The 15,030-nt window shown below is 42.8% G+C and overlaps 2 protein-coding genes across 2 annotated transcripts; one reads left to right on the plus strand and one right to left on the minus strand.

Annotated features, from left to right (window-relative positions):
- Window positions 1-305: 305 nt before the first annotated feature.
- On the plus strand, window positions 306-6,592 carry LOC141916982 (kinesin-like protein KIF20B). Its single transcript, XM_074809983.1, has 7 exons — window positions 306-426; window positions 2,228-2,390; window positions 3,430-3,678; window positions 4,439-4,578; window positions 5,174-5,324; window positions 6,258-6,346; window positions 6,463-6,592. Exons 3-7 carry the CDS (start codon window positions 3,439-3,441, stop codon window positions 6,590-6,592), a joined length of 750 nt encoding a protein of 249 aa, XP_074666084.1. The 5' UTR covers window positions 306-426; window positions 2,228-2,390; window positions 3,430-3,438.
- A 2,100-nt stretch (window positions 6,593-8,692) lies between these two features.
- On the minus strand, window positions 8,693-14,566 carry LOC141916983 (putative RNA-binding protein 46). The gene is made up of 4 exons (XM_074809984.1): window positions 14,557-14,566; window positions 12,656-12,799; window positions 10,874-11,341; window positions 8,693-9,495 (listed from the first exon to the last, which is right to left on the minus strand). Exons 1-4 carry the CDS (start codon window positions 14,564-14,566, stop codon window positions 8,693-8,695), a joined length of 1,425 nt encoding a protein of 474 aa, XP_074666085.1.
- Between the last annotated feature and the right edge of the window lie 464 nt (window positions 14,567-15,030).

A 15,030-nucleotide genomic window follows, 5' to 3' on the forward strand; every position in this document is an offset into this window, starting at 1 on the left:
TGCAGCACAAGGTCCTGTCAGCCCGCTGTACACCTGAACTCCTCTGAGTCCTCAGAAGGAAGAGGGGGCAGGGGAGGGGCAAGAGGAGGTGTGTTGGGAAAAGGTTTGTCAGGAAGTCATGTAAAATTTGATTGGGAAAGCAACACTGAAAAGGATGGAAGTGTTTGTGCAGATGAAGATCAGGAAATTCTTCCTCTAAAAAAAGCGATCGTTTTTAAAAGTGAATCATTTGTGCATGTTCTAAGGTAAATAAAGGGAATTTTCCTTATCTGCTTTCAGACTGTCACTGTGGGATCTTGCTGGTTCAGAAAGATATGCCAAGGCCCACAGTGAAGGTCACAGATTGAAAGAGAGTGGAAATACAAACCCCTCTCTGCTGATTCTGGGCAAGTGCATTAACGCACTCAGGAACTGTCAGCAGTCAGAGTAAGTCCTTTTACGACTTGCAAACTGGTTGTGGCTTTTAGGTGCTGCCTCCAGTGTTTAAAAGCTGTTGTTTAAAATAGGCAATGCTAACACCAAGTTTTTGGCAGAAACATGTATAGACTTGTCGGTCTGCCAAAGTTGTCTTAAACTTGCCTTGTTTTGCTCTTTAAATCATCAGCTCTAATCTCCTTTAAGCATGCTATCATAGATTTTAGCGATTTAACTTTACTCCTCTGAGCTTGGTTTATCAAAGAAACAAACTTTGGAGTAAGTTGAAAACCCCCTTTTCACCAGTGCCATAGTAAGAGTCACATTTTTAGCCTTTTATTACTCCTTATGAAGTAGCTCAACTGTCTATGTACTTCTAGTGTAACATTTCTTCATCAGCAGAACATTGCTGTGCTATCATAACTGGGCACCGTTTGACCAAAATTGTCTGTTTTTTAATAAATACTGACATAACTTTGCACACTCTCCTCCTGATCCAGCTAACCGTATGCAGACAAAAGAAAGCCTTCCTGCTATTTATGCCCTAGCCTGGGGATCTAAATAAGAGTGAAATAATACAAAAAGTTAGTTGTCTAAAAACCAGTACGCTATCTAGTCACACTGGATAGAACTGTCCAGAACTGCTTTCTGCACATGTTCTCATTCGCAGAGCTGTTTCTGTCCCAGAAGTTAAATGAACCCAGGCTGCTGATGGATGTGCTTTGCCAAATTCACTTACCCTGTAACACTGTTCCTGACGCCTGTTCAAAGTCTGTAACGCCTCAAGGTGAAAAAGCTTTGCTAGCGTGTGTTCCTGATTATGTTCTGTGAAGTTACAGTCTGTCCTCTTTTCCTGTTCTGTCCAGACAGGAGGGATGCATTAAAACGAGCAGCTGCTTAGAGGGCTGGTAATGGATTCAGAATGTCTTTTTCTGATCCTAATAACTCGGGATTTTACCAATGTAGAAGGAATGATCTGAAGCATGATCTCTTAAAGTGTTAATAGCTGCCCCTTGCCAGTTGCATAGGAAGCAGTAAATTCCTTAAACTGATTTTGGACTGTCAGTCCTGCAGCAAAGCTACTCATGAGCTGTCTGTGTGCTCTGGTAGGAGTGTCGCTGCCTTCCTGAGTTCTGTAGCACTGTCCATGTAACTGAAGAGCTGTTGTGTGTGCAAAATGCAGCCAAGCCATTTGGTGGCAAGTGTGCGTTCAGTCATGGTTTAGGAATTCTCATAACATTTCCTATAAGCATCAAACACGATGTCCCCAGCTGTTAAATTCAAGGGCACAAATTGTGATTTTTAGGAAGTGCCAAACTGCTGGGAGATGAGGAAGAAAGTTCTGAAAAGTGTCTCCATGTGTTTGGTGTGTGCTCATTTCCTTGCCCAGGCACTCGCTATTGTCCGTTCTCAGAGGCTGGATACGGAGTGAGAGAGATCTCTGATGGTGTTGGATACTGCATGCCTAGGACTAGACGTGTTCTCTTCGTTAACGGTGAAAGGAAGAGAGAGGTTGGGGTATAGTTTGGTGTAGCATGAGGCTGTGTGACCTGCCCAAGGCTAAAGGTCGAACAGTCCCTTAGTTCAGGTGCTCCCCCCGACTGTATTGCTGTCGCCTGTCTGAGGTGATGGCTAAAGCAGCAGTCACAACAGCTCACAGTCTCTCTGCAAACAGCTGCATCTAGTCCAAAACAATTTTAGTTGATTTAATGACTACTGCTTTCATAAATGTTTTTAGGTCTTCGTGCTGGGTAGCTCTTACACTGGCTGGACATTATTAAGCATCTGCTCATCTGTTCTTTTGTCTCCAAAGGTCGCAGCAGCACATCCCCTTTCGGGAGAGTAAGTTAACTCATTTCCCTCAAGGATCCTTCAGTGCAAAGGGGAAGGTATACGTGATGGTAAACATAAGCCAGTGAGCTTCAGCATATGATGAAACACTCCATGTGTTAAAGTTCTCGGCCACTGCACAAAAAGTAAGTGTGTTGCAGTTTCTCTTGATCCGTACTTCTGATTTGCCTTTAAAGAGCAGGTTCCCTCACTCCTGAGAACATGAATTTAGTGACTGGATTTTTCTGCCTCATGTTGCAATCATAGTTTCTAATTGCTCCTAGTCAGGCTTTATTTCCTTGTAAAGCTTTTAAAAAGGCTTTGTTGGGACATACGGGGTTTTTTTTGTGGGAGTGGGAACATGTCCTATTAAAAATCCGTAATTCCCATAAAATATCCAGCCTGACAAGACTCTTGCTATATTTGGAAGAAATTCCCTGAGACCTGGGTGAATTTTTCTTCCGTAGTCATAACATGCTCTCGCCTAGGAGCAAGTCTAGCTGCCCCATATACTACTGCTATCTTAATGTGGAATATTGCTCACCTGAGGTATAGAGGTTGAGCACCAAAGAGAATTTGAAAGGTCGTCTTTATGTCCTCAGGAGCTTCAGTGGGAAGGTGGAGGTTAGGCAGAATGAGTAGGAGTAAGTGCAGGGATAGAACCCTGGCGGAGTTGGAAGACAAAAGTGTTGGGGATCGGTGCTGCAGCCTTAATGGAAGCCATGGAAAACTTCTGCTGACAGTTAGATATGTTCAAAGGACAAGAGATCCAGGCCTCTAGAATGTGGGCTCATCTAAGCAGGTTAAGTACAACACTAAAAGGAGCAGACTGTGAGGGTGATAGAACTGCTCAAGAGACAGAGTTTGTGGGATGGCATTCGTGTAATGCAGCTGGAAACTCAGGATAGGAAATACAGAAATCTGTTGGTGCGTGAGGTGGCAACCCTCTTGTAGGTTGTCCAGCCAGTGAAACTTGGTGTTCCTGCAGTCCAGAGAAGGGTTAGACTCTAAAGTGCCTCCTCTGTGCTCCAGCTGGGAACTGGTCTGAGCAGTGACTCTGAGCAGAGGATAGACTGGGGGAGTGCTGTGCTCAGAGACCTCTAGGGAAGTGCAACAGGTCTGTCTTGGAAGTGCCAGTAGAGGATTAAAAAGTACTGAAGACTTTATTCTTTGTTTTCTGGGTAGGTTTTAGCTATGGACACATCTGTTCTTGTCCAGGATCAGTCGTTTGGCCAGAAATCAGCAACAACATCCTCACTACTTAGTCACACTAAAATGCCCATCTCAAGGAAAAGAGTTACTGCCCCATGGGACAGGAGCTTAGAAGATGTGATCGAAGATGACAATGACGGGGAGGAACAGCATATGTCAGGAGAAGAAGCAGTGCAGAAATACCTAGAAAATACAGTTCTTATTGGGAAAAAAGAGTACATGGTATGTGCCAGGGCTGTGTTAAGAATTAGCGTAGCATGGAGTCTTGAAGCAAGGTATTATTCTGGTTTTCCCCATCTCCCACCTTTTTCTTTTTTTTTTTTTTTTTTCTGATCACCCTTATTCTATCTAAATCCAGCATTAAGAACTAAAAGTGGGATTACTCATGGTGTGGTGCCTGTTGTGGGCAAACTCTATAATGTGTCTAAATACAGACTAAGCAGTAAGAATTGCAGATTGGGCTTTCTCTCCCTTTGGGAGCCCATGGTCAATGCACAGCAAGTATTACCTGCTTTTAGCAATACAGACTGTTCCTCTGTATTCTCTGCACAAGGAAACGCTGAAAACTGTTCCTTAAGCAAATGTAGTCGCTTCTAGGGAAGACGAGGAGGGAACGGAGGACTAGAAACTGGTTTGTGGAGGTTTCATTAATATTGCCCCCAAAATGAGCCTCTGGAAAACAAGAGCCAAATCCTGCGGAGCTTAAGCCTGTTTAAGACAACTTCAACAATTCTGGTCATCAAATGGATGTTCTTTACAAATGCCTGCTCTGTGCAAACTTATAAACTGCTGCGTTAGGACCAAAGAGATCTTCTGAGCTCCTCACAAATCTTCCTGTTTATGAATCAGCTAATGAAAGGAGTGGAAGGGCTTTTGTCAGGTGGACGAGTAAAGTGGTGTTGTAGTGTTTGAGGAATGAGGAAAATCTCACTTCTGGGAAACCATTTCTTTATGAAAAACTTAATACCAATGGTAATTCCAGATGCTGCTGAGTCTCACAGAAGAGTTGAAGAACAAACTTCTTGCTGAAAAGAAGAAGAAGTTACTGCTGGAGCTACAAATTCGTGCAGAGGTGACGCAGGAATTTGCCCAATATTTTGCTGAGCAGGAAATATATTTCAAGTAAGTTAGCTTTGAGTGGTTTTTAATGTTACTGATTAAAAAAAAAGAAATTCAATTCACTTATTTGTTAAACCTGTCCCTTGGCTATAAGAGACCACACTCTCCTGCCAGACTTCCTGCCTCTGGTAATAGATCAGTTTGTGTTTGGACTATGAGTTCAGGAAAAATACTGTGTAGGAAAGGCTTTGATCTGGGGGGGATGGAGGGGGGTGTGTGTAATCTGTCAGCAGTGTTCCTGCAGAGCTCTCCCTAACGGAAGAGCTTTGATAGGATGTCTGTAGAAAGAGTGACACTTGCAAATCCTTTGGTTCCTGCAGCCTTAGTGGTACTTGGATGGGTGTTCTGGCTCCAGAGGCTTAGAAACAATGCTTGTAGTTAAGTGTCAGCCATAACCTGTGTGTATATGTCTCCCCCTCATTCTTCAGGAGTGTGTGTGCGGGAAATACACTTCTGCTTTGGTGTAGCAACACCATTTGTGTATTGTTCTCTTGTGCCAGAATAAAGAAAAACCCATCTTTGTTTATAGCAGCTGTACTAATAACTTCTTAGCAGCTCCTGCTAGCTAGCTTGTATCTGACTTGTTGCCCTACTCTAGTGAGTGCCTTTCTTACGAACGAGAACGGCTTGAAGAAGATGCTGACACGCGCCTGGAGATCTTCAGGGAACTTGTAGATGGTTATCTTGGAGACGTGGAGGAAGAAAATAAACTAAAGGATCAGCCTTGCAGCGAACAAGCTGGACCTCTGGTACGTTTGTCCCCCTGCTGCCATCCCTTCCACTAACCACCTGCTGTGGTGATGGGACGTCTCCAGAAGGAGCAGAGCGGTCCCAAGGAATGGCATGCTGTGTGACTGTGTCCTCAGCAAGGTACATTGTCGTGTTCAATGGGAGTAGCTGCTGTGCCTCGGAGATGCATTTAGGAATCTTTGGGGTTTTCTGCGTTTCTGCAACACAAAGTTACTGTGTACAAAGAAGCCGGGGGAAAAGCTGCAGTTATGCTGTAAACTGTTGCATTAAGTGCCTGTTTAAGGCATTTGAAGATGAATTCTTAGGCCCCATATATGCGCTGTACTGGAGTGGTGCCAGAGACCTTTTCCCTCTTAAGGCTGTTGTGGCTACAGCTGGAGCAATGACAACTGTATATACACTTAAGCATAACTGAGCTCTTAGGTTGAGGCTGGTTCTTGTGAGTTTGGAACCCTTTGTTTTTAAACAAGGAGGAAAGATATAAAGTCAATGTTTTAAATACAACTTAACTTGATAAGTTCCCGCAAAGTTATTTGACCTCCCAACCTTTTACTGATATTTGAAACTTTCGGATGTATTCCTTCTAAAGCTGTTTGCTTGCTGTGTTCATTCGGTGTTCTCATCGGGTAAAAATGCTAGCTTTTATATTAAATTTGGAGGGGATGCTTTAGTGGTGATATAAAAGGGAATGTGATGGTGGGCCATGAAATGCTTTAAAACTAAAGTAGCTGTTACTGGATGCTGGAGACTTCTGTGTGAAGGTAGACAGAAAGTGGCCATCAAATTGCCTGTGAACCCACAAGATGGCTTTGAGGTCAGAATTAACTGTACTTAGGTGTTTGAGGACATAATGGTCTTCCAAATTTTCAGTAGAAATAATGGGTATTGTGTCATTATTTGCTATTTCTAAATGGATATAAATTATCTTCCAGAATGAAGAGTATGGCATAGGGCCAGGCACCTACATTGATCGTGAGGGCGTTACTGATTCTCTGCAGGGTGATGTCGTTGATATCAAAAAGTAAATTGCTTCCAAGAAGAAACACAGACTTTTCTCAAAATCACTGCTGCTTATTAAAAAAACCAAAACAAAGCAGCAAAACCCCCGCAAACCACACAACACCTGCATCCATGCAGCATCATTCAACATGCGAAACCATCCACCAGACACTTCAGTGAGGAGGGATCCTCCGTCACATCCAGCAACTCCTCTTCAGCTGCAGACATTTCTTTCAACGTCCTGTTGGAATATAAACAACTTCTGTAGATTAGAGAGGGAAAAGAAATTCTATTCTAGGCTCCTTACGACTATGTTTCACTATCATGGCAAGGCCAACACCAAAAAGAGGGTGTTTATCAGCACGGAAGGTGTATCTTTCCAAAGTCAGCCATGCATGTTTGCTTTGAAATAGGGTTCTGCACACGCTGTGTGAGGCCAAATCCTCAGAAACAAGAGTCCAAAGAGGCCACCGAAAGAAAAAAGTTTTATAGTTCAAAGACAACAAGACAGCACTACTAGCACTAGGCCATTAGGTAGACAGCTTTTAAAAACAAACCTGGGATTTGGGAATTCCAAGGAAGAATTCACATGAACTGTAATCATATGGTACACTGAAGTGCTAGAAAGCTTTAAAATAGTTCATTTAAATTCACCTTACAATGTTTTCCCCATAGTACTTGCAACTATAATTGAAGAGATAAAAATCTCAACACATACTTCCTTAATTTTTCAACAACTTATCTGCATTCTGGATTTGACCACAGCTGTGAATAATCATTCTCCGTCTAATGTTTTTTAATTGTTCTGGTGATTCTTTCCCAAAAACGTGTAGGAAAGAAAATATTTTTAGATAATGCTATCTTTAAGCCACAAAAGGGGCAGGTGTGCATGGTCAAGTATAGAACCTGAAGCTGTCTTCATCCTTCTTTAAAGAAGGAGAGTCTCACACCATCATTTCGAGTTTAGCATCCTTGTTATCGTTTGTGTTCAGGATTACACAGGTTATAAAGGTACGGCCCTAATTTTCATAACTAGAAAAAAATGGGAACAGACACTCAACCACTAAAATGCCACCCACAGCGTGTACAAAACCAGGCACAGATACTTTCTTACTAAAAATAAGTAATTCTCATCACTTTGACCATCTGAAAGTATCACCTTCTGCAGGTGACCTACTAATGCAAACCAAACACCACTGCTAAAGCGGAGACAACGGATAAGGCTTTGCATTTTGGAGATTCTCCTTCCTGTAAGACCTTTTGGGCATGCAAAATCAAAACAAAGGAGCAGCAAGATTCTAATCAAGAAGAAATATGCATTGCAAAAAAAAGGCATCATAGTCAAGCCTGAAATAAGTCTGCTACAAACTCATCCAAAAGAAAAATCTCCCCAGAGACCTTCAGAGCAAGTGCTGAATAACAGTATGAGGAAGAGAAGGATGGCAGCGCCATTTTAACAGTTCTCTATCAGCAGCAGCTTTGGCAATCCACCAAAACTAGAATAGGTGAGAGGAAAAAAAACAAGGAAGGAAAAAAAGGGAGGGGGGGAGACGGCAATAGAGGGGAACAGAAAAGTCTTTCTTCAAGCATTTCTCAGGAACAGAAAGAGTCATCACTAACACAGGACTCCACTTAACCTTTCAGTTCTATTTCTGTTTCCATATCTCTGAAAATTTAGTTTCACTGGGCCCAAATTTTATGAAGTAAAAGCATTTTAGGAAACACTTCTTCACCTGTTCTGATTTCTCCTCCTTACATTCCCAAAGCAGAATCAAGCTTTAAATCACGTGGAGGCAGTCCTGGGCCCTGTACGCATGCACAGCTAATCAGAAAAGGACTATTTACTGCAGTGTGTGATCTCACTGCGCTTCTGTCCAGAGCTGACTCTACAGGATCACCAAGGCTGATGCCTCAGACACTGCCCGCCCCACACGCAGCAGCCACTATCCACAGAGAATGCCACTCCTTTCAAACCTGGAAGTCCATGGCTCAAGAAGGCTGATATTCTAAACTAGAATGTGAAAAGACACAGCAGTCTTAATACATGGAAACAAGACGAATTGAAGCACAACGTGTTTGAACTTCCCAGGGATTAGAAGAAACTTGGAGAGAACTTGCCTGCCACCACTCCAAACCCCAAAACACTCCCTCCCAAACGACTCTGGCATTGCTCCAGTTCTGAACAAAACAAACAAACCCAGAAACCAAACGACAAGAAAACTCACAACCCAAAACCCCCCCAGCTTTCTACACACAATTAGACAAGAAATTAGTTTGTATTATCTGAACAAGCCCATCACCTCCAATGTAATTCTTCACAGACACAATTCTACACCAAAAGAAAAAAAAAACAACCAAACCTCTGGCTCTAGGACTCATTAGAAACATTATACTTACGTAGATGTAGAAGTGTGAACTGTGCTGCCAATTCCTTTGCACCTTCTACTGTCGCGCAGAGTTTGTCTGGCATGAAATAACCATCTGCAATACTGGCAATAACCACCTTGAACACCAGGAGTATTTTCCCATCCTGAGTTGTGGTTGAGTACAAGGAGTATTCTGGTGGTGTCCAGTTATTTTTATTGCAGACATAATCCAGATGCATCACTGCAGAACTGAAGTGACTGGGTTTTAAAGAATACCTGCTAGTTAGAGTAAGCTTTGTGCCTGGGAAAAAAGGGTATGTGCACCCTTCAACTTCAGAGGGGCCTGGACTACGCTGACCATTAAGACGAACTGAAGGACTTGCTGGTTCCCCTAAGGATTTTTGATGACCAGCTCCTTTGTCAGGAAACCCTAAGAGATTTTCAGAACCAGGACTCAGCTGAGCATTAAAACGCTGCTTCCAAGCTCTTCCTTTCTTACCTCGCTTTGCCAGCGCTACCTCAATACTAGCTCCATCAATGCACTTTCCATTCATTGCAGACATCGCAGCAACTGCATCTTCACGGTGGAAAAAATGAACAAAAGCATAGTCTCTCAGCTTCTTTACACGTTTAACTGCTCCTGGCTTGAACTTGTCGAATTCAGCTTTAGTTGTGTCCTCTGTAGTAGATCTCAGCGAATTTCTTACACGTAATTCTTTAACTCTCTGCCTTCTTTTTTCACCAGCTTCCTCCTCAGGGTGTGCCCAGTCTACCCGAATGGTATGACCCCAGAGCTGGAGTGCTCCTACAGCAAAGGAGCATTACATCAATAAGAAATATGCCATGGAAAACAAAATCATTCTTAGCAACTACCTCTATAAAAAGCAAACATGATGCATGGCACACGAAACTGGGGTTTGTTGCCTGCATCTGCTTAAGCAAAATATGCAAAATATTGCTACTTGAAATTATTAAAGAAAATAAGACTCCGAAAAAATTCAAAGATTCAAAATCTCTACCCTTTGGGTTCACCATAAGCTGTCGAAACACAGACTTTGTGATTTTGTGACATGCATAGACATGCACATATAAAGCAACCATAAGCAACATATTATTTTACTTACTTTTTAATAATATTACCACTTTAAAAAGCGAGGTCAACAACTGGAAAAAGTCATCTAAATATCTAGGCACTAGCGCAAGCCTTACTCTATGTTGCAGCAGACACCAAACCCACAAACTGAAAAAAAATCCCACCTTGTGACTCGTTCCAAGCCAACATTTTCATATCACACAGCCAGTTTATTTTACATTCCGTGATCTGGCCGTATTTCTCCCGTTACTTTCCAAGGCCTGTATCAGTCTTACGTAACGCTCCTTCCTAACCCTCCATCAGCAGTTAATGCAAGACTTGCCTACATCTCAGCCTTAATAAATACAGGGAGGTTTGTCATTCACTTCAGCAACACCAAGGCTGTATTATCCATTTTAATGACTTTGCTTCTCCAACCATGTTGTTTCATTTCTTCCCTACTTAATTTCTCTTCTAGAATTCCCCTTTTTAACTGTACCTTTACCTATTCCCTCCTCTTTGTCTGTTTTATCCCTTTTACTTTCCCACCCTCAAAATGTATAAAATGAGGTGCAAATAAAAGTCATCTTCTACTTGTTAAACTCTTAAAATTATTTTCTAGTAACAGATTAAAGACCTACTTTCAAACATTTTTAAAATACGAAACATCAATAACATCATTCATGACACTCAAAGGAAATAAGGGACACATTCCAAGCGTGGTATTTGTTAAGCTCAGCTTTAAGAGAGTTCATGTGCAGGGACTAGTGCGTGCTAATGAAAACTGGATGTGCGCCCCAGCAAACAGATATCCTGGTGTAAATTACAGTAACTTGTGTTTATAAAAAGAGATGTGCGCTCTTTCATTCCCGGAACTGCTTCAATTTCAGCTTCTTTAAAAAAAAAAACCAAACAAAAACCAACAAAAAAACCCCAAACACAAAACCCTGATTCATGAACCAAAAAAGTTTACCTGAAAGGCATTACTGCAGTTTTGGAACTCTCAAAATCCCTTCAAGAAAGGAAAATCGTGATGATCCACCACCCCACGCCCCCACACAATGGAGAGAGACACTCCCCCAAAACTCAATTGATTTCCAAATAGGTTTACCTGGGATTAGGCTTCTTCTAGCCACTGCAGCTGCTCTGTGAGATTCGTATTGCACAAAAGCAAAGCCACGAGTTTTAGTTTTGTCGGTGGCATCTGGACAAACAGTGACATCTACCACTCCTTCTGTAACTTTTTTCATTTCACGCAGTATTTCTTCTTTCTTCTTTTCTTTTGGAATCCCTCCAATAAATAGTCTGCAGTTGTTCGAGCTTACGCAGACACCAATAAATCTCCCTGGACGAATTTCGTAATTATTAAGAATCTCGATGGCTAGCTGGGCTTCCTCTTCAGCAGTGTACATCACAAAAGCATAGCCTCGATTCTCACCACTGAATCTCATCATCAGCCTGAACTCATAGATCTTCCCAGCTCTCTCGAAAACAGGAACTAATTCATCTTCATACAGATCATGAGGAATCTTACTCACAAAAACTTCACATCCACGAGGTGGTGGAGGACCTGCCCAACCTTAAAATAAATTATCCAACAACAGTCTCAGTACAAATGCCAGACAGGCGCTCCCCCCCTGCGCCCCCCAGCGTGGAGGTGGGAGTTACTTATTTATTTTTAGTCTGAACTTAAAACTAGCATATTATCATGTTATTTAATTCTAATGTTTGCTATGTTTAGATAAAAAAATGCCATGAGCCCACAATTTGTATTTCTTTTAATTCCATCTTCTGGTTTTTTCAGGGGACTCTGTATGACAACCCACTGAACCCAGCATTATTTAAAGCACTGACAGGTTTGCTGTAAGAGTCTACGCTTCGATCGCTTTTCACCCCTTGAAGTTCTGTGTCAGTTATTAATACAACTGATAGGTGATAACTGAGAAAGAACTGCAGTTGTATTTTCCCTTCTAACATTTTAAAGTTGCAAATGTTTCTCTGCACTTCTTGACCCTATTTTAAGAAATTTTGCTCAGGGTGCCCGTGCAGATTTATTTTCTTCCTGGACATCATTCAAAAGGTCCAAACATTTTGCTTCCACCTTCTTCATTCATCCACTAAAACAGGACTCCCTAAGGAAGGCAGGATATGGAGCCATCCTTTCTTCAATAGCCAAAACCACTGAACACTTTTCCTCTAGAAACAGACCTCAGTTTTCACGGGCTGGAGCTGGATGGTAGGAAAAAAGAAATTAAAAAAAAAAATAATCCACAGAACAAGTAAGTCCCTAGTTCACGGCTGAAAATTTCTTGTCCTTATTTCTCCGTGCGGGAACAGAAACGACGCAACACCAATGTGATGATCAGGTCGTCCATCTTTTTTTTTTTTTTTTTTTTCCAATCCTGGTTACATTTATACTCTGCTCAGTTCCGTACACGCACTCATCTATCTTCTGATAGGCTACAGGTCATCTACACGCGCTGTTCACGCGCCTCTACAAGCATTTGCATTGGTTAATTGCAATTAGCACGTAAAGCCCCAAACTTGCCAAAACTCCCTTATCTCATACCCTGTTTTGCTCAGACTTGTGTGCTTTTGCTGCCCACAGGTGTTTCTCACTTATCTGCTATCTTGTGTGTTTTTGCCAGCCTTATTTTGCTGGCCTTGTCTTCGTCCTTGCATTCTTCTGTCTGCACTAACTTTCTCCCAGCGCGGCCCAGACTCCTACAGTATTCCATAAATCCCATGAAATTCCCTAGATTCCATAAATCTGTTCATTGACCTTAGTTATATATATACACCTCTCCTTTAAATCTTCATGTATTATCATACTATAAATGGTTTTCTAGGCCAGGTGAGACTTGACTGTTTGAGATGGCTTGTAAGAAGTTACAATGACTGTTTGTAAATGAGGAGTGTCGGTGTGAATTTTGCTTGTTTAAGATGTGGTTTCTATGAGCTTGTGTTGCTGCCAAAGGAGACAGTCTCACTGTCAGTTCTGTTTTCCTGTTCCCACCTTGTTCTTCTGACTGGCATGCTATCCAGAGCAAGCAGCTGATCTGTCTTCAAAATTGCCCTAAAAAATCATGTATTTGTTTTCCACTTCGGTTGGCAACATCACAGTTCTTGTTCAGTTTATGCCACCTGTGGGAAATGTATCTGAAGAATGTAGTGTAAAAAACCAAAAAGGTTAAGAAAATGAATTTTCATTGCTTTGGGTCCTCCGCTTAGATTGCTGCAGACATAATGATGTCATTAGAATTACATGGAAGAAAGTCTGAGATGGCAAAGTTATAATCCTCCTGCTGTTAGTGAGATCTGTAATGTTAACTGAAGTTTGATTGCTTGAGCTGCTGCTGCTGCAAAAAAAACTTGTTTAATGTGTCCTCCAGTGATCATAGAATCTATCATAGAATACCAGGTTGGAAAGGACCTCAGGGATCATGTGGTCCAACCTTTCTCGGCAAAAGCACAGTCTAGACAAGATGGCCCAGCACCGTGTCCAGTGTGGGGGAATCCAGTGCTTCCCTGGGGAGATCATTCCAATGGCTGATTGTTCTCGTCGTGAAAAATTTTCCTCTTATGTCCAATCAGAATCTCCCCAGGTAACTTGTACCCATTACCCCTCATCTTTTCCATGTGACTCCTTGTAAAAAGGGAGTCTCCATCTTCTTTGTAGCCGCCCGTTAAATACAGGAACATGGTGATAAGGTCTCCCCTAAGCCTTCTTTTCTCAAGGCTGAGCAAACCCAATTCTTTCAGCCTTTCCTCACATGGCAGATTTCCCAGTCCTTTGATGACCTTTGTGGCCCTCCTCTGCACCCTCCCCAGCCCGTCCACGTCTTTTTTGGGTAGTGAGGACCAAAACTGAACACAGTATTCCAGGCGTGGCCTGACAAGCACTACGTAGAGTGGGATGATGACTTCTTTATCTCTGCTGGTGATGCCCTTGTTGATGCAACCCGGCATCCCGTTGGCTTTCTTTGCCGCTGCAGCTCGCTGCTCACTCATGTTGAGCTTGTTGTCCGCCAGGTTCCCCAGGTCCCTTTCCACAGAGCTGCTCCCCAGCCAGGTAGATCCCAGCCTGTGCTGCACTCCTGGATTATGTTTTCCCGGGTGCAAGACCTTACGCTTGTCCTTGCTGAACTTGCTGAGGTTCTTGTTAGCCCACTCCTCCAGCCTATCCAGGTCATCCTGCAGGGTGGCTCTCCCTTCCCAAGTGTCCACTTGCCCACTCAGTTTGGTATTGTCAGCAAACTGCATCAGGACACACTTGATCCCATCATCCAGATGACTTCTGAAGATCTTAAGCAGCGTTGGGCCCAACATCGATCCCCGGGGGACCCCACTTGTGACAGGTTGCCGGTTTGAAAAGGAGCTATTTACCAGCACCCTCTGGGTGCGGCCTGTCAGCCAGTTCCCCACCCACCGCACAGACCACTTCTCTAGACCGCAGAGGATGACTCGAGTACCCGGTCAAGGAAACTCTCTGGTCAGTTGGTAACTACTTGAGGAATGGTGCTTTTGGTTAGCTGTTCCGTGTTTGCTCTGTTAAATACATGTCACTCATTGGCAAACGTGGCACAGACCAGGTCTGGTTTAAGTCAGGAGTCATAACTTAATCCCAGCTGGCAGTGCTGTGCTGTAATGCTAATTTGGTTGGCAGCTTTAAGATTAGAAGGGGGGCTTTTTGAATGGCAGGTGGCATTTACTTAGTGAGAGTCACTGTTGAATGATTTACCAGACTGAGGATGATGGTAAAAGTTTGCCGAGGTAATAAATGACCATCGTTACTTAACGTCATGACTTCCCTACACTGTCCAGCAGAGCCTCCTCCCCTTTTGTCCTAACTAAGGTGTGCAGTTGCTTTTGTCTTTGGAGCCCCTAAATGGTGCACTGTTGGTTTATGGGTTTTTGGGTGGGCAACCGACTGGCATGATGTGAGTGATGGCAGTAGTAGCTGGCAAACTGTGTTACTTGCCGTGTCCTGTCCGACCTCAGCTGAAGTAGTTATAAATGTTTATAAAGCTGTTGGATGCTTTATGAACCAGAGCTGGGCTTTTTCCTAGATAAGCCGTGGCAGCGTGGCTCCAGATGCATGTAGCTTCCCTGCGTACCATGTAGTTCTTAGCGTACAGCTTAGAGATGAAAATCTGTTCTCTGAGAAGGCAAAAATGTCCCCATTCCGTTAAATTTTGCTCACAAGTAAATTACGGGCCCTTCGATGGTGCTTCCATGAAGGAAAAAGTTTGAAGTTAATTACAAAAT

Source organism: Strix aluco, chromosome 33 (assembly GCF_031877795.1).
Source record: "Strix aluco isolate bStrAlu1 chromosome 33, bStrAlu1.hap1, whole genome shotgun sequence".
Lineage (NCBI taxonomy): Eukaryota > Metazoa > Chordata > Aves > Strigiformes > Strigidae > Strix > Strix aluco.